Source organism: Crocodylus siamensis, chromosome 13, assembly GCF_052110815.1.
Source record: "Crocodylus siamensis isolate JL-2025a chromosome 13, ASM5211081v1, whole genome shotgun sequence".
NCBI classification, from domain to species: domain Eukaryota; kingdom Metazoa; phylum Chordata; order Crocodylia; family Crocodylidae; genus Crocodylus; species Crocodylus siamensis.
Window position 1 is genome coordinate 11,822,164 of NC_143407.1, and position 19,050 is coordinate 11,841,213.

At 54.0% G+C, this 19,050-nt stretch overlaps 1 protein-coding gene across 3 annotated transcripts in view; it reads right to left on the reverse strand.

Moving 5' to 3' along the window:
• Positions 1–19,050, reverse strand: part of CELSR2 (cadherin EGF LAG seven-pass G-type receptor 2) — an 81,413-nt gene that overhangs the window by 22,773 nt on the left and 39,590 nt on the right. For all 3 annotated transcript variants that reach the window (XM_090026238.1, XM_090026236.1, XM_090026235.1), the window contains exons 3-14: positions 14,767–14,989; positions 9,216–9,331; positions 8,685–8,773; positions 7,475–7,632; positions 7,088–7,251; positions 6,575–6,700; positions 5,548–5,714; positions 4,648–4,833; positions 2,426–2,539; positions 1,887–2,061; positions 1,293–1,434; positions 864–984 (exon numbers count right to left, since the gene is read on the reverse strand). In XM_090026238.1, coding sequence (XP_089882364.1) covers positions 864–984; positions 1,293–1,434; positions 1,887–2,061; positions 2,426–2,539; positions 4,648–4,833; positions 5,548–5,714; positions 6,575–6,700; positions 7,088–7,251; positions 7,475–7,632; positions 8,685–8,773; positions 9,216–9,331; positions 14,767–14,989 — 1,781 coding nt within the window. The remainder of the gene's footprint in view (positions 1–863; positions 985–1,292; positions 1,435–1,886; positions 2,062–2,425; positions 2,540–4,647; positions 4,834–5,547; positions 5,715–6,574; positions 6,701–7,087; positions 7,252–7,474; positions 7,633–8,684; positions 8,774–9,215; positions 9,332–14,766; positions 14,990–19,050) is intronic.

Here is a 19,050-nt window from a genome sequence, read left to right on the forward strand (position 1 = left end):
GAAACAGAGGAGTGACAGGGACTTACTGGGTCACTGAGTCTAGCCCCCTGGTATTCCTGAGACAGCCACATCCCTCAATCCTATTTACAGACCCATCAAGCTCTGTGTTCAAAGTAACGTTTGCCCACAAAGCTCTTGGGAGGCTGTTCCAGAACCTCACTCCATACGTGGCTAGAAACCTAATTTCTGGTCCAAATGTATTCATGGCCAATTTATATACATTGTTCTTGTTCCAATATTGTCCTGGACCTTAAAGAGCTCCTTTCCATCCCTGACATTATTTCTAATGTATAGAAATCAGTCCTTATCCCCCCTCAGCTTTTGTGTTGCCAAGCTGAACACACCATGTGCTTCCAGCCTTCTCTTGCGTGTCTGGCCTTTGTCACTCTCATCAACCCAGAAGTCCTTCTTGGCACTTCCTGCAATCTGAATTTATGTTTCTTGAAGTGGGGTGACACAAACTGTACCCTATACTCCAGATGAAGTTTTATGAGGTCTTGTACAATGGTGCTAATATGTCCCTCCATCTGCTGCATAGATCCTCCCTGATCCAGTCTGAGATTATATCTGCCTTTCTCACAGCTGCATCACATGGGTAGTTCACACTCCATCCCAGGCCCTCCCTCCCTCCCTCTCTCACTCCCATCTGCTGAGTTCCTGGTGTGGAACAGAAATCCCTGTTCTCAGTTTCTCAGCACCCAGGGAGAGTGCAGCCAATACACGCAGCACAACCAGAGCAAGACGGAAGACAGGGAGGCCCTGGACCCTGCAGTGCTGTATTCCCATCCCAGTCCCCTCCTCCCATGCTTACCATCTATCGGCATATCCCCAACCCACTCCCACTCTCCAGCCCTCACACTTACCTTGCAGCGACACTCCCCAGTAGTTTTGTTACAGTCCGAATCAAAGCCTTTGCTGATGTCACAGCTGCAGGGGCCACACATGGGGTGCCCCCACCATCCCCGTGGGCACGGCTGGTCAATCCTACCACAGAGCACCACCATCGTTACACATAGATACAGGCACCACACTGCTCCACATGCCAACCCTGTACACACCCAGCCCTGCACACCCGGCCCACTCAGAGACATGGTACTCACCACACTGACACCACCTCTCCAGACACATGGCACATGCATGGGCTGATTACATGGGTGTGTGCATCTCGGCTTCCCCAGACTGCCCTGCACATTTCTTTCACATTCTCTCTTGCATGCCCCTTGCAGGTTCATTGCACACATACATACAGCACATGCAAATGCCCCTGCCCCCATACACGCTTGGTGACTCACTTGTTTTCACAGTAGGGCCCGAAGTAGTTGTGGGGGCACTCACACGTGTAGCCATGTGAGGAGCTGGGCTTGCGAGTGCACACAGACTGGTGCTCACATGGATTGAGGGAGCATACGTTCACACAGTTATCTCCATAGTAACCTGGAGCAGAAAAAAGGATGCAGCTGGCGTTTCTGTCACCCTTGTTCCCAGCTACATCAGCCCCAGGTCACCCCCACATCACTGGGAACAGGTAAAATGCAGTGCTTGCAGCCAAAGAGATGGGGTACAAGTAAGATGCCTGGTCTCTGGCAGAACTACTTTATGGGAAGGAAGAGCAGGCTTAGACTGAGATGAAGCAAAATGGATGCTTTCCCCATCCAAAGCCAGAGACTCACGCTTCCCTGCACTCCCAGGGTTGGCTGGATGGGATAGGACCAGCTAAACCTAAGCAGCCTGGGTGCCATGGTCCCATTAGGGTAGGGGGCGCAGGGGAGGGGTGTCCTTCCTGACCCCACAGGTGGGGTTCGACCAGAACCCATGTACAGGAAACCCCAGTAAGCCAGGAGTTCATGCCCCTGTGCTCCTCCTAGCATGTCTGGCCCTTCCCTCACCTGGGTCGCAGCTGCAGGAGTAGCTGTCCCAGTCATCACTGCAGTAGCTGTTGTCTGGGCAGGGGTTTGAGTCGCACGGGTCCGGGATGCTGCAGCCACGCTCCATGTTCACCCTCTCAGCCTGGTTCACATTCAGGGCCACAGCACTAGCCGATGTCTCCCCGATCCGCACACCCTGCAAGGGCACAAGGACCAAGGAATCCCTTGCCCAGCTGAGCTGAGGTTCCCCCTCCCCGATCAAAGCAGCCTGGGGTTCCCGCTGTGCAGTCCAGCCAGCAGAAGAGCTGGGATAGCACTGCCTATGGGTTAGTGTATGGAACTGGGACCCAGGAAACTTGGGTACTAGTCCTGTGTCTTCTGCTGAACTGCTGTGTGATTCTGGGATGGTTCCCCATTTCTAAACCCAGGCACTATAATAAGGACACTACCCAGCCTCTTGCAGACCTCCCTGTCCCAGCCAACTAGCTCATTGGGTCTCTTTGGGTCTCTGACCAGGACTTGAACCCCAACATGACCCCCCAGAGACCATCCTCCAATACCTGCATGCAGCCACGGAAGCCCTGATGCACCTCGCCCAACTCGCCTGCTACACCACCCACGCTCAGGTTACGCAGCTTCAGCCCATGCAGCTCACAGCTGATGTCCTCCACCACCTGTGGGAGAGACACAGCAGCAGATGAGCACCTGGTGGGTTCATCTGATTCATCTCTACACTGTGAGAAACCATCTGTGGTTGTGGCTCCTGCATCAAAGGGGCCCCCAAGCTGGAAGAGCATGGGCACTATGGGTCAGTCTCCAGACATATTATAAAGTCATAGAGAAGTAGGACTGGGGGGACCTCAGGAGGCCATCTAGGGGGCGTGAGGGCACTATCAATGTCCTGCTGCTACAAGGGCAGGAAGCAGTTTGTTAAAATACGTTTGAGAGATCCAAGGAAGTGGAACTTGTCCCCCTCTACAAAGGAAGGCAACAATTACCACAGTCCATGCTGCTCTGAGGGTGGAGTAAAATTGAAGTGCACTGCTAAAGATTTCTTTTGATCAATACTGATGGCCGATTATTAGCCGTATTGGCCAATACTAATCCAATTGCCAATAGAATCAATGAGTTGGAAGGGACCTAGACAGATCATCGAATCCAACCCCCTGCCAGGGGCAGGAATGAGCACTGGCGGTGGGAGGGGTCATAAGACCCCAGCCAGGTGCCTGTCCAGTCACCTCCAACATGCAGCCCAGCAGCTTGGAGAGCAACATCCAGCAAGTCTGCAGGGAGGAAGGGGCATGGGGGAGGGAAGGGGCATAAGTGGGGGAGATTGAGGCCCCCACAGTGAGGGAGAGCATGAGGCTGGGGCAGGCGCTGCCCAGCCAGGGCAGAGCAGGGAGCGGGACAGAGCAGGGTGTCCGGGGGGGCGGAGAAAGGGGGACGTGGCTTCTGCTACTGTGCGCGCCCCTGGGGGAGGCATGTGCCCTCCGGATTTATGTGCAGGGTGAGGGGGGGCTGCCTGCTGAGGGATCGGGGCCAGAGGCTGTGCTGGCTTCTTCCTGAGATGGTGACTGGGCTGGGGCTGTGCTCAGAACAGGGGCAGGGCAGGTGGCAGTAGTGCTGGAAGGGGGGTGCTATGGAGTGGGTTACAGCTACCCTGAAATTTGCTGTAGCCACCCCATAGTCTCCCCCTCCCAGCACTGCTGCCACCCACCCCACCCCTGCTCGCAACTCCAGCCCAGCCCCCCTGGTGGGAAGAAGCCATCAGCACCACCAGTCCTGAGCCCACAGTGGGCAGCCTGCCCTCACCCCGTGTACAAATCTGGGGGACACATACCCCCTATGCCTGTCCTGGGGGTACATGCAGTGGCAGGAGCCACTCTCCCTCTCCACCCAGAAAAGCTGCCTGTGGCTTCATCCTGCACCCTGCCCCACCCTGGCTGGGCAGCACCTGCGATTGTCCCAGCCCCACTCCCTCCCTCACCGTGGGGGCCTCCATTTGCCACCCACGCCCCTTCCCCCAAACAGACTTACTGGCCAGTCGCTGCTCTCCAAGCTTCTGGGCTGCACTCCTGGCCATGTGCATGCTGCAGCTGCGCACATCATTTATTGATGACACTATTGGCTATACCGGCCAAAAAAAAGCCGATTGCCAATAATCTCAATTTTCCTTTTTTCAGTGCCAATGCAATATGGACCGATATATTGGTGTACTTCTAGGTAAAACTCTTTCCTGATCCTGAATGTGGTCTGACCCTGAGCAGAGGGGCAAGACCCTCTATAATAAGGAACCTCTCGGGTTTTTAAGCCCCAGCAGAAGCAATGGCACATCCCAGTCAAAATCCTGAGTCTTAGCTGCAGCTAACACCCAGTACTTCTGAGAAAAGTAAAAAAGTCCCAGACAGTAGCAGCAACAGGAGGGGATAATATTCATTCCCAGCCACACATGGTGACCACAAAGCACAGAAGCATGGGATAACCAGACATCCTCCACTCAGCACCGCAACTTGGGGACAGCAAACACCTCTAGGCAGAGCAAGGGAGAAAGCCCGAGGCTGTAATGGGAAGGTGCTGTGTGGAGGTCTGGGCATCTCTTGCGCTCTCAGTCCTACTGTCATCAGCACTAAAATGAATGTTCAATTCTTAAGCAACCAAAAACAGCCAAACATAATAGCAACAACCCCATGCCTGCTCTCTCCTATTGCTTCTTCCCCACTCTGCTCCTTTATGATTGGCTCCAAAACTAGTTCACCCTGCCCTGCCCCACCCTATCCCGCACCTGGTGGAGGCCATAGTCCAAGGCCATGACAGCCAAACACCTGGACTCCTGACTGTCCTTGCTGCTCCGCAGCTCCAGCTGCAAATGGTGCCAGTCACCGTCATTCACCTTCACCTGGTGCAGCCGCAGCATCGAGACACGGCTGCTGGCCCGGTGGAAGCTCATCAACAGGTTGCCTTCATTCAGCTGGAGATGAGAGAAGGACAGGTCTAGGTGAGAACAGGACTCCCAACCTCTTCAGTGGGATTGAGGGGGTGGGGATTAGGCCACATGTGTATTGCGGTCTGGTCCATGAAGACACTGGCAGACAGACAGATGCTGCATCCTGGTATCCCCAGCTGGGATTCCCAGATGCTGCAACACATTCTGGCCGGCAGGTGGCACTTAAAGACAGTGCACCACCATGTCACCCAGTGGCCAGACAGAAGCTGGGGCACTTGGGAAAAGGCCTAGATGGGCCCACCTGCACTGATCCTAAGATGGGCTGGGGAATCCATAGGGCAGCTGCTCAGAGGCTGACAGGGACACATGGGGAATGTGCAGGGCCACTTTTCTCATCACCTGCGCAGGGCAGTCCAGAGCAGGCGCAGAACTTCCATCATGGAAAGAAATCTGCTCTCTCTTGCTGTTGCAAATCACCCAGAGCAGTATCCAGGCCCTGCATTCTCCTGGGAGCTAGCACCCAAGCACAGTGATGCATGACTGGCCTGGGTGATGCCAGGAAAGGGAGGCAACTGTGCTTCCTTAGACAAGGGGTATGGATCTTACTCCCCACCCTGGGCAACAAACACACCCCTTCCATCCTCCCATGGAGCTCTTGCAGCCACCAGAGAAGCCCCTGCAGGCAGGGTGATTGCTGCCCATCCTCTCTATACAGTAGTGCTCCCCCAGTACACCTACCTGCAGGGCAATGGTGGACAGTTGCCCAGCGATGGCTCTCAGGAGGATGCCGTTGGCCTGGCGGGTGCGGAACATGAGCCCAATGTGCCACGGCAGCGTGATGGTGATGGCCAGGTTGCTCCAAGCCACTAGACTGTTTCCTAGGAAGCGCTGGGGACTTGCCATCTCTGCCAGGCAAAAAGAAATACCATGAGCCGGAGGGGGGTGTTGGCTCCTGCCCTGAATGGACTCCAGAAGGGCATGACCTTGGGAGCCACATAGGGCTCTGGGTGAACTGCAGGCTTGTTTGGGGTCTGATCCCACGGGCCACAGTACCCTACTCACATCAATTCCCAGAGCTGGGGGCAACATCTCCACCAGGGCGAGTGGGGATCTCACTGTGACACATCAGCCTTCCATTCTGCCCAGCATAAGAGGCACCCCCTCCCTCCACCCTCCAACAAAGCAAGAGCCAGCAGCAACTGGAGAGGAAGCTGGTTTTGGGAGAGGGGCAGAGGGGTGGCAGCCCCTGCCATTCCTCTCCCTCCCCAAGCAATGACCAGTTTTAACTACGTTACAGTTTGTCCTTTTTTCCCCTCCCTAATTCTCCACTCGAGACAAATGACATTCTGCGAAAGAATTCCAAATCTGTCAGGGCCCTTTGCCTTCCCAGTTATAAACAATTTTTTGTTTAGAAATTGTTTAAATTTTTTCAAATAAACCAGAAATAAGAGGAAAATATGCAACACCTTTTTTCAACAAAAAAGCATGTTTTTTTGGCGGGGGCATTTACTCTTCCATCAGCTGGAAAGGTCTGAGAAGTGCTGGGTTTTGCTCACCCACACATGTTTTGGTTTTTAATATTTTGGGACCTCCCTCACTATCCCAGCTCCTGCACTACCCTCAGCATCAGTCTAGAAGGGCTCTGCTGGGGGACAGATCCCAGGGGCAATCAGCTCCTGTCTTCATTCATGGGACCCCGGTATCTTCTCCACTGACCCAGATTCAGGCCTCCTTGGTCCAAAGCGTGGGAGGCAGCAACACCTACCTTGCTTGCAGGTCTTGCCCCCAAAGCCCAGGGGGCACTCACAGCTGAACGAGTCCCACTGGTTGACGCAGGTGCCACCGTTCTGGCAGGTGTTGCTGTCACAGACGTTCTTCTTGGCAGAGCAGCCTGGGGGAGTCCAGAAAGAGCTGGGATGAACCATGGGGAGTGATTGGTGGGGATCAACTCCTGGAGCTAAGGAGCATCAGAACAGCAAGGGAGGGCCCTTCCCAATGCCTGTACCAGCTGACATGGAGCACGAGTGCATTCACCTGTAGTGTTGGCCCTGGGTATAGCAGAGCCTCCCCTGCCCACTGTAGGCAGTTGATGCCACATGCCAGCCCAATGCATCCAGTGCCCACAGCCTGGCACTATGCATCTACCTCTGCCTCCTGACAGTGCTATGTGCTATGCCCCTAGCCCACACACCACCCTGTTTCAACCCCAGCTAGGGCTCGTCATCCACTGGATTGCTTCCCACGGCCACACAGCAGGCCAAGCCTGAGCAATCCCTACCTGGCGCAGTGCCGTTGTTAGCAATGAAATCAGCCATGTCCACTTCCTGGTTGTCAATCAGCAGGTTCCGCATGCAGCCCACGAACTGCCGGTTGCGCACAGGGAAGCTCTCGGGCAGGTTGGGGATGCCGCCCAGGAGCAGGGGGCCTGTCAGGTCCAGGGACCTAGGAAGGGGAGACAGTACTGAAGAGACAGGGCCCCCACCCCATATTGCCATCTTGAGTCACTGGGGAGATACCCTCCCCTCCACCACATACAGCTGAGCTAGCACGGAGCTGTGATTCGGGAGTAAGGGGCACCCAGAGATGCCTGTCTTCCTTTGAAAACTTGCTTCCAGGCCTGCAGCGCCTGGTCTACCACCCCTCTGAAGCCCCAATTCAGTCTTACTTCTTGGTGCCCGACTGAGTTCCCTGGGCCGAGCATGAATAGTTGCCGAGGACCGCGCCAAACTTCAGAGCCACAGAAGTGTCACAGTCATCCACAGTCACCACAGCAACCTTCTGCTCTGAGGGCCCCTGGGGCACCCCTGATTTCCCAATGATGGGCTGTGGAGAGAAGACCAGAGAGCCATGACTAATGCAGTGGTGCAGATGAAACAGAGGATCCTGCCATGAGTAGGTGTTGTGGCCAAATGCATTGTGCACAGCCAGCATTTCCCTGTCCTCAGTGACTTTGGCGCTGTCCCTGAATGGGAGATTGTCCCAGGGAGGAGCCACTGGTACTGCTCCAAAGGCAATTTTTAGCTGCCAGCACCCACAGCTGGGATTGAGTGGAAGAAGACAAGGTAGGGGCCAGCCCATGGCCTGCAAGCATGGGGGCGAGGGCTCTGCACTTTGGCACTTTGTTTTTAACGTGTTTATAATCAAGTTTTTTAAAAGTCTGTCTGTCTCTATACACTCACCCCATCCCTCCATCTGTTCCCATCTTCTCCCTCCCTTGCTCCCTTTCTCTAGTCTGTCTTAACCCCCCAGCCCTTGCCCCAGTGTTTTACAATCTAACTCCTCTTCTGTCTGTGCCCATCAGTCACTGTGAGAGCCAGGACCCTTGTCCAAACTGGTGTGGCAGGAAGCAAGACACTAGACCACAAGGACTTAAGACCTGAACTGGTGCCACGGAAGGCAGGTACTGGGCAAGACAGGCCCAATGATCTAGTTTGGTGTTGCCTTATGGTAACTGTAGGGCCTTCCTGGGGCTGTGGTTGCCCAGCTCTCCCTTGGCACCATCACCCTACAGAAGCACTGGGGTAACCCCACTTCAGGCCACAAGGCTGTGAAGAAACATGACCCCCTACACCTCTCTGGTGCTCAAGCCCCAGCTGCCCCTTTGCTGCAGCCCACAACTCTCACCATCCCTGGCCACGTCAGTATAAAGCTCTGCAGCAAACTGAGAATGAAGGGGATGTGAAGTACTACAATCAGAGGACCATGGACATTGCCCTAGGTCTGGCAGGGAACCCAGTGCTGTGTTCAGCCAGAGATGTGATGCGTCACACTGAACCTCGGTCCACGGTTACTGCCCCACTTCCTCCTGTCCTCCTAGCTTGACAGCCAGCTACTGACTGGCAGCTGCCGGTGTGCCCTCCACTGCCCCTGCTCACCTTGTTGTAGTACTGCAGCTGAACTGTGTGCCACTGCCCATCGCTCACGCCTCCTGGGATGAATGGGGACACCGCAGTGGTTGATTCCCCTGCCGGAAGGATGGAGGGGTGATGGTTACCAAGGAGGGGCCTTTAGAAAGGGACTACACCAAACACAAAAACCAGCATCCTTTCAGCTGAGGTACCCAAAGCAAACCATAGGTTTCAGGGCTGAGCTACTGCTCCGCGGCAGAAGACAGAGTCTCAGAGCTCCCTGCCAAGTGAGCAGGGAGAAAAGAGCTGAGAGTATGGGGTGTGCAGGGAGCTCTGAGCTCGGAAGATAAAGGCAGCCAGGGGGTAAAGGAGGCTGGGAACTGGGAAGAAAAGGCAGGGACTGGGAACCAGCAGAAACTCCACAGCCAGGGGCAGAAGGGGAAGGTGGGGACTGGCAGTGGGGCAAAGGGAGACAGGAACTGGTGTCAAGGGGCACTGAGGCCCAGAGGGGTACAGGGGAGCTAGGCGCTGGGGTAACAGGGCCAGAGCACTCCATACCTGCTGAGAAGGTGAGCTGGATCTGCTCATGGACAATCTCCAGGGCCACAAAATCATGCTTCTCATTGAAACGCCCGTTGTAGAGGAGCAGCCCGTTCTGCTCCTTTGTGGCAAACCTGTGTGAGGGACAGAGGAGCGTGAGTGCCCCCATTGCCTGCCTCTCCCATCATCATGTGGGCTTCCCCACCTGGCATGGCCTGCGAGACTGGGATTGAGCAGCATCAGCAGGTCTATGCATGGAGGGACTCCCAAATGGGGATAGTAGGAGGCCATGCGGTGGAGCTGAAGGACATGAGCAGAGACCGAGGAAGGAATGGGGCTAGGAATGAAGCGTCTGACCAGCACCTCCTCTCTCACCATATCTCACTAGGGAATGGGGAGCATGAGAGGGTACCAACCCCCTCCTGCCCTCCTCCCGAGTCATGGCTAACACCACAAAACAGAGCCATGAGGCACCATGCTGAAGGCAGTGGGAAGCGGGTATCTCACTGGGGGGCTGTTTGGGACCAAATTCCAAACAGGTCACTTTTTTCTGATCGTTTCAGCGAGGATTTTCTTTCCTCCCTGCTCTACACGTCTGTGCTGTGCCGCATGCATGAGATGGCTGCATTTCAGTCCTGGCCAAACAGTCTTGGCTGTACACAGCCTGCAAAGGAACGCAGCAACCTGGCAGAGGAAGGGGTGAGGGAATCTGCTGGGGTTAATGTTGGGGGTGGGGAGGGAGCTATTCTTTATATTACGGTAGAGTCTGGAGGGTAGGACTGGGGACCCTTTCACCAGGTGTTGTCCAGACATGTAGAAAAGAATCCTATTTCACTTTACCTGCCCCAGTGGCAGGTCGCCAGCTGCAGAGCTGCCATTTTTCGGCGCTCAGGCACCATTTGTGATCCTACTCCCTGTGTAACTCACTGCTTCCACACAGCTACCGGGCATGCTCAGGAGGCCACACTTTGGCTGGGCAAGTGTGTGGTCTTGTACATACACACACACACACACACACACACAAAAGTTACCCAGCCAGCAGGTATTAGATACTAAAGGAGAAGGCAGCTCTTATGCTGGGGCTGAATGATTTGGGAACTTGCACAAGAAATGGGAGAAATGTTGGTTCTGGGACCCTCACCCACAGAGGATCCAAATCTCTCTCTCCAACTTCACAACGCATGCACTAACCACCATGCCATGACTTTAGCATCATCTAATGCCTTTTGAAGCAGACAGTCAAAAGAGGGAGATATGTGGGCCCGGGAGGAACAGAATAAGCACATGGTTTAGTGAGATAAATGGTACTTGGGAAGTAACAGGCTTTGCGTACAACCCTGGCGCCTGCTCTCTGAGAGTCAGGAACTTCCCCGTGGCCTACTATTCATTTAAGTCAATGCAACATGGAGCAACTCAGGTTCAAGAGGTGGCTGGATGGTGCCTACCCTGTGATGTAGTAGTTTCATAGTTAGTAGGGTTGGAAGGGACCTGAGCAGATCATCAAGTCCGACCCCCTGCCATGGCAGGAAAGAGTACTGCGGTCAAACGACCCAGGCAAGGTGTTCATCTAGCCTTGTCTTAAAGACTGCCAGGGTAGGAGCCAGCACCACTTCCCTTGGAAGTTGGTTCCAGCTCCTAGCCGCCCTGACCGTGAAGTCGCGCCTCCTGCTGTCTAGTCTGACTCTACCCTCTGCCAGCTTGTGACCGTTATTTCTAGTCATTCCTGGTGGCACTCGGGGGAACAGGGACTCCCCCAATGCCTGCTGATCCCCCTTGACTAGTTTGTAACAGGCCACTAGATCCCCCCTCAGCCTTCTCTTGTGGAGGCTGAACAGGTTCAGGTCCCATTGCCTCTCCTCGTAGGGCCTGCCCTGCTGCCCCCTGATCATGCGAGTGGCCTCCTTTGGACCCTCTCCATGCTGTCCACATCCCTCCTGAAGTGCGGCGCCCAGAACTGGGCACAGTACTCCCGCTGCGGCCTGACCAGTGCCGCATAGAGGGGGAGGATCACCTCCCTGGACCCGCTCGAGATGCATCTGTGGATGCAGGACAAGGTGCGGCTGGCCTTCGTGACCGCGTCCCGACACTGCCGGCCCATGTTCATATTGGCATCAATGATGACTCCAAGATCCTTTTCTGCCTCTGCACTGACGAGAAGGGAGTCCCCCAGCCTGCAGGTATGGTGCCGGTTGTTCCTCCCGAGGTGCATCACCTTGCACTTGTCAGTGTTGAATCCCATCCTATTCTCGTCCGCCCACCCCTGTAACCTGTCTAGGTCCGATTGCAGCCTATTTCTCCCTTCTAGCGTGCCCACATCCCCCCACATCTTAGTGTCATCAGCGAATTTGAACCAGGGTGCTTTTTACCCTCTCATCCAAGTCACTGATGAAGATGTTGAACAGTGCGGGCCCGAGGACCGAGCCCTGGGGGGCCCCACTGCCCACATCCCTCCAAGTCAAAAATGACCCGTCCACCACCACTCTCTGGGTGCGGCCCTCCAGCCAGTTGGTGACCCAATTGACTGTGTGGGTGCCAAAACCACAGTCTCCCAGTTTCTTAATGAGAACGGGGTGAGAGACAGTGTTGAAGGCCTTCCGAAAGTCCAGGAAGACCCTGCATCTAAGGATTTGGTGATCTGGTCGTAGAAGGCCACCAGGCTGGTCTGACAGGACCTGTCGCTAATGAACCCATGTTGGTTGCCCCTAAGCATAACCTCCCCCGCTGGCCCCTCGTGGACATGCGCCAGGATAATTCTCTCAAAAAGCTTACCCAGGAGCGAGGTAAGACTGACTGTTACAGTACTGTACTAGGAAGTCAGAGAACTGAAGGTTCAAACGCTCTCTAGGTCAGGGTACCTGGAACCTGGGCTTGCTTCCTGGACAAGTGCCCTCATCAGACAGCTATTGGGGCATTAAGCATGGGAGAACCTGGCTTTTCCCTCCCCATGGCTTGTGCTGGGAGCCACATGCCAGCCCCAGCACAGCCTCCTGCACACTGTGGAGATAGGTTCACAAACTGTAGGTAAGTGGCAAAAATGGCAATTACATGGTTAGAAAACTGCCCTTTAGATGCAAAAAATGGATTCAGCCTGTAGCATCTGCCCCCAAGACTTCACAGCCCAAAGAGGCAAATTGAGATACAGAGAAAGGATGGTGGGGGGGACAACCTCGAAGTCACTCAGCAGCCCAGAAGCAGACCTAGGATTAGGCTCCAGATGTCCTGACTGCCATCTGAGTGGTTTATTGCCACCTTCTCCAATGTATCCATCACTACAAGTGCTGGGTAGTCCAGGGTCAGACGACCACATCCCCCCAGCTCTCACACACACCCACAAACCACAGCCTGCTCCTTCCTCTTCATCCACAGGTTCCCTCCAACACCACCTCCTTGCCTGTCCTGGCACTGACACTGTTTTGGGGGTCCTGATCCCTGATGTCCAGCCGTGGGCCAAGGACAAGGGCAGCATGCCTGCTGCTCTCTCCTGGCTCGGACATTCTGCCCCTTGGCATGCCCAGCTTGTAGCAGCAGCGGCCCCAAGCCTGGGCTGCAGACCCTCCTCTGCCCGCAGCCCGGTACCTCGCTGAGTCTCTGGGCCTGCTTTTCCAGCCGGCAGGGAGACCCGAGGCCATCAACTGCTGCCTCCCCACCGCCCAGTGAGCTGTGGCCTCGCTGTGCTCACTCTAACGGCTGACTAAACAGCCTACCCCCCTTGTTCAATGACCCCGCACCAACAGGCCTCCCCTTTGGGCCGATTCATTACCTGCTGTCAGCACTCATCAGCCCCCCCCACGGGTGATGGCCCCAACCTCGCCACAGAGAGTGGAGCAGGGGCTCATGCCCAGGCTTTAACACAGCCGTCCCTCCACTGGGAACAAAAGCAGCCCAGGCAGGGAGGCTGTGGCCTGCTCCAGCCCTTTATTCTGGGTTGACAATAGAGGATGGAGTTGGCGGGATGTTGGGGAGGGAGAAGGGACGATTGATGGGGGTTATCAGAGCTCCCTGAATGACTGACAGCCAGATAATCGCCCACCCCTCCCGGAGCCCCCAGCCCCTCTGCCATGGGACTCATCCTGCTCTCCTTTAGGCTGCTGAGGGGAGCAGGAGCATGACTGAGCCCCAGAAGCAGAGCTGCTGGAGAGGGCTGGGGGCAGGGAGCACAGCAGATGCCCCTGGCCCATCATCAGAGGATTTCCTGCTGCTCCCTGAGGGGAGGGCTTGTGTTGAGCACGGCCAGCTCAGCTGCAGGGAGGCAGCACCAAGTGGCCACACCAAACCCTGCGGCCATTAGCCCCCTCCCATGGCTCTTGGGCCCACAGCCATGCCCCTGCCATAGCCGGCTGGCTGCCAGGCCCCTGCCATGCTTTGCCAGCTACCATGGACACCCTGCTGCTCTGTCTCTATGTAATCAACCTGCTGGGAGCCTCTGTCCCATTCTCTCTAATGTGTAAAGGGGGTGATTCAGGGTCAGGGAAAACTCATGGGGACAGCCCCCCATGTGTCCTGGCAGCAAACAATGGTCCCTTTCTATAGCAGCCCAGAGGAGATCGGGGGGGAGGAGGGTGGCATCAGGCTCTGCAACAAAGATGCTGTTTACAGTCCATCTGCAAGACCCCCAACCCTCACCCTTTCCCAGGACACGGGCTGCAGCAGCTGGGAGTGGATCAAAGTTGGTGTTCTCCCTGAGGACACAAACACAATGTGCTTTCCCCCAGCCGTGTAGGCTACACCAGCGGGCCATCTGGGACACCTCAGATCCCTGCACCCCCACTATGGTCACACCAGCAGCTGCCCTTCTTGGTACCTCCTGCGAAATCCCACAGAGACAGGAATGACACAAACATGAAGAGCAGCTTCCAGAATTGGAGGTCACTGAAGGAGGCCATCAACTATCGCAGGTTTGTTATATTAGACAATATGCTGGCGATGGAGCCCAGGAGCCCTTAGTCTCATCCGTTCCTGCTCTAACCACGATGCAAACACCAGGAGTCCCAACTCCTACTAGTCTCTTTTCTAACCACTAGCTTCACTCCCCTCCCAGAGCTTGGGAGAGATCTCAGGAATCCTGCCTCCTCAGCTGCTGCACAACACCATTAGGCCACGTTGTCCCTCGCTGTCTGTACTGCTCAGTCTGGGTATCAGACCCCTCCTTGCTCAGCCTTGCTGGGAGATTTAACCAAAGCCCCATGCTGGCACTGGGGCTTACTGGAATAAAAGGGAGATTGCTAGGAAAGGGACAAAAGATCTGGAGGACAGGGATGGTGACTGGCAGGTGGCTGGGGAAAAGAAGCCAGAGAGAGCGTGAAGTGAGAACAGCTCCATTCTTAGGGAAAACACAATCCCAGAGAGTCCCTGACTCGGACAAGACCCCCAGCAGGGAACAGCCCACCTCTAGGGCAGCCCAGCTCCAAAGAGCCCCTTCCTCAGGGACTTCCCTGCATAAGGGATCCTCCACTGCATCATAGCTCAGATCCCAGGCAGAGAGGGCTCCCCAAGGAAGAGACCAGGGCACCAGGCAGGGGGCTCTGTCCCACCCTACTCCACGGCTGGCAGGGTCCCAGACAGCACTCACGTGAGAGCAATGGTGAAATGGAAGCGCTGGCGCAGCCCTTTGAAGGTGATGAAGGACTGGGGTGGAAAGCTGCGTGTGGTCATCTCGCAGTAGGGCTTCTCATAGTCCCCCGATGGGCAGTCGCATTTGAAGCCGCCCACCAGCAGGTTAACACAGGTGCCGCCGTTCTTGCAAACCCCCGGCGTACAACGGCCCAGGCGGGCGTTCACCTCGCAGTGCTCTCCTGAAGGGGGAAAGTGAGAGAGGGGAAGCATCAAGGGCAGCACCAGTCACACAGCCCAGCCCCAGTCCATGTGTCCCATGCTAGTGGGTGGCACTGGAGCCTGCCAGCTCAGTCCCCTCCCGCTCTGGCCCTCTGAGCACCTTGCAAACACAGTCTAAAAAATCTTTTTGACAAGGGGGGGTTGGAGCTGCACAGCATCCTTGGATCAACCCCTCCCAGTGCTTCTACATCCCAACAGCTTCGCCTACACCATCCAGTTGGTGAGTGGAAGCTCACAAACCCCTTCACTGAATACCTTTGGCTCCTTGAAACCTTATTCGCCAATGCCAGAGAATCATAGAAAAATAGGGCTACATGGGATCTTATGAGGTCATCCAGTCCAGCCTCCTGCTCACAGCAGGATCATCCCTGTCTAAACCATTTCACTCACGTTTGTTTACCCTGCTCGTGAAGATGAGATTTCACAACCTCTCCAGATAGTCTGTTCCAATGTGTGACCACCCTTATAATTAAAACATTCTTCCTAATTGTCCCTTGTTGCAAATTAAAACCACTTGTCCTGTCCCCTGCAGCCTCCGAGAAAAGTCTCTTACCTTCTTTATAACCACCCTTCAGGTATTTGAAGATTGCTGTTAAATCCCCCCTTTCAGTCTTCTCTTCTCTATACCAACCAAGCACAGTTCTTTCAACACTGTCTTGTAAGCCATGTTTCTGGACCTTTACTCTTTTCTTCCCCTTGCTGCTGGACTTTTTCCAGTTTGTCTATGTCTTTCCTGTAGTGCGGTGGACTACAGGTACTGCACATGGCCACTGAGGATGCTATCACACGGTTCAACGATTACACACATGCTGACTGACTTGAAGTACAGTACCCAAAATGGGACACAATACTCCAGGTGAGACCTCATCAGTACTGAAAAAGATGGAAGGATCATTTCCTGCAACTTGCATGTGAAACTCCTGTTAATACAGCCCAATATGCTATTGCCTTCTTTTGCAACTAAGGCACACTGTTGACTCGTATTCAACTTGCAGTCTACTATAAGCCCCAGGTCCTTTTCTGCAGTGCTACAGATTTGGCAGTCACTTCCCGGTTTGTACTTGTGCCTTTGATTGTTCCATAGGAATTTGCATGTGTCCTTACTGAAATTCATTCAATTAACACTGGACCATTTTCTAGCTTACCAAGGTCATTCTGAATCCTAATCTTCTCCTCCAGTGTCTGCAACTCCATCCAGCTTACTTTTATCTGCAGCCCTGCAACTCTGTACTCAATCATAGAAAAGTAAGCTGAGCAGGACCTCCGGGGATCATCTAGTCCAACTCCCTGCTCAAGACAGGAGTCTAAACTCCCTGCCTAAACCATCCGACACATGTGTTTGTTTAAACTGCTCTTAAAAGCTCTAAGAACAGCTTTCACACGGTACTACACATAATGTCCCAAACACATGTGCCGGGGGATTGGAAACAGGCTAATGTGGTCCCAATTTTCAAGAAAGGGAGGAAGGAGGACCCAAGTAACTATAGGCCCGTAAGCCTCACCTCGGTGCTCGGGAAGATCTTGGAGAGAATCGTCAAGGAGCACATCTGTTGGGGGCAGCAGGGGAGATCATGCTCAGGGGCAATCAGCATGGGTTCATCAAAGGCAGGTCCTGCCTGACCAACCTGGTTGCCTTTTATGACCAGGTGACTAAATCCTTGGATGATGGTGTCACCGTGGACATAGTCTTTCTAGACTTTAAGAAGGCCTTTGACGCTGTCTCTCACCCCATTCTCATCAATAAATTGAGTGATGGTGGCACTGATGCCTGCACAGTCGGATGGGTAAAAAATTGGCTGACGGGGCGCACCCAGAGAGTAGTGGTGGACGGGTTGTACTCAACCTGGTGAGATGTGAGCAGTGGGGTCCCCCAGGGCTCAGTCCTCAGGCCCGCACTGTTTAACATCTTCATCAGCGACTTCGATGAGGGGGTGGAAAGCACGCTGTCCAAGTTTGCTAATGACACTAAGATGTGGGGCGAGATGGACACACTTGAAGAGAGAGAGAGACTGCAAATAGATTTAGACAGACTACAAAAGTGGGCAGATGAGAATAGGATGGGGTTCAACACAGACAAATGCAGGGTGCTGCACCTTGGGAGGAGGACTGCACAGCATACATACATGCTGGGTAGTTCCCCACTTGAAAGCACAGAGGCGGAAAGGGATCTTGGAGTTATTATCGACTCCAAGATGAACACGAGCCGCCAATGCCAGACCACAGCCAGCAAGGCCAGCCGTACCTTGTCATGCATCCAAAGATGCATCTCAAGCCAGTCCAGAGAGGTGATGCATCCCCTCTATGCGACACTGGTCAGGCCGCAGTTGGAGTACTGCATCCAGTACTGGGCGCCGCACAAGAGGGATGTGGTCAGCCTGGAGAGGGTTCAGAGGAGGCCCACCCGCTTGGTGAAAGGGCAGCAGGACAGGCCCTACGAGGAAAGACTGAGGGATCTGAACCTGTTCAGTCTCAGCGAGAGGAGGACGAGAGGGGACCTGGTGGCTGCCTACAAACTCATTAGGGGGATCAACAGCAAATAGGTAGAGCCCTTCTCTCCCCAGCACCACCTGGGGTGATGAGGAACAATGGTAATAAGCTGATAGAGCATAGGTTTAGGTTAGAGATCAGAAGGCAATATTTTACAGTTAGGGTGGCCAAAACCTGGAACGAACTTCCCAGGAAAGCGGTCCTCGCCCCTACCTTGGGTAAATTCAAGAGAAGGTTGGACGATCACCTGTCTGGGGTCTTGTGAACCCAGCATTCATTCCTGCCTGTGGCAGGGGGTCAGGCTACATGATCTGTTCAGGTCCCTCCTGACCCTAGCCACTATGAAACTATAATAAACACCTTTAAACTTGCCGCAGGTAAATCTTATGTTCCAAATCATTAGTGAAGATATTAAGCACTACTAGACCCAGAACAGACCTCTGGGGAACCCCATTAAGTACCTTTTCCCCATTGGACACTGAGCCACCAAACAACTGCTCTTCATTAATGATCCAATCAGTTATGTATCGATCTTGCAGCAGTTTCATCTAGATTGTATTGCCATAGCTTACTGCCAAGGATGTCATAGAAGACAAGGGCAAAAGCCTTCTCCAGGCAAGGCATAATCTCATCCACTGCTCTCCCCCCACGTACAAAGCCCATCACCTTGTTGTAGAAGCTTGACCAAGCATGACTTGGTCTTGACAAATCCAAGCTGGCCATTCTTCATCACCTTGTTATTTTCTAATTGTTTAGTAACAGATTCCTTAATGACCCGATCCATAATCTTTCCAGGTACCAAGGTCAGACTGATTGGTCTGTAATTCCCTTCTTCCCTTTTTTAAAAAGAGGCACTATATTTGCCCATTTTTTGTCATCCAAGACCTCATCCAACCTCTGTGCAGTGCACCTTGCAATTATTTATTCCAATGCAAAGGACACCTTGCTGTTTAAATTCAATAGCACTTTTTATGGGCGTATCTGAAAACTGAAAGGCAAGGCACAGGTCCACGTTACACCAGAAGTGAAGTATGGTCTACGCTAGCAAAACCAGCATGGTCTTTTATACCACAGGGAAAAAGATCTGTGTAAAATCAGAGGACCTGACAGCTGCCTTGCAAAGTGGAGGAGACCACAGCTGTGACGCAGTCAGATGCTAGGTGTGGCAGAGTCCAAGGAGGCTTTGCACAAGCAGGGCTTGGGATTAAGATGTCTGGAAACAGACTGCTAGTGGTGCAAGTTGACTCCACTGAAGGGAACAATACAGAGGAAGAATTTTCATAGATTCACAGATTCATAGATGTTAGGGGCTGGAAGGGACCTCACAAGATCATCAGGTCCAGCTCGCCTGCACTTGGGCAGAAAAGATTGCTGGGGCCAGATGACCCTAGCAAGGTGGGTGTCAAGGTGCTTTCTGAAGATTGTCAAAGTGGGTGACTGTACCACCTCTGGGGAGGGAGTCTGTCCCAGACCCTCGGCACTTGACTTGTAAAGAAAAGAAAAAAGTAAAGAAAAAGTTGCCACCACTCGGGGA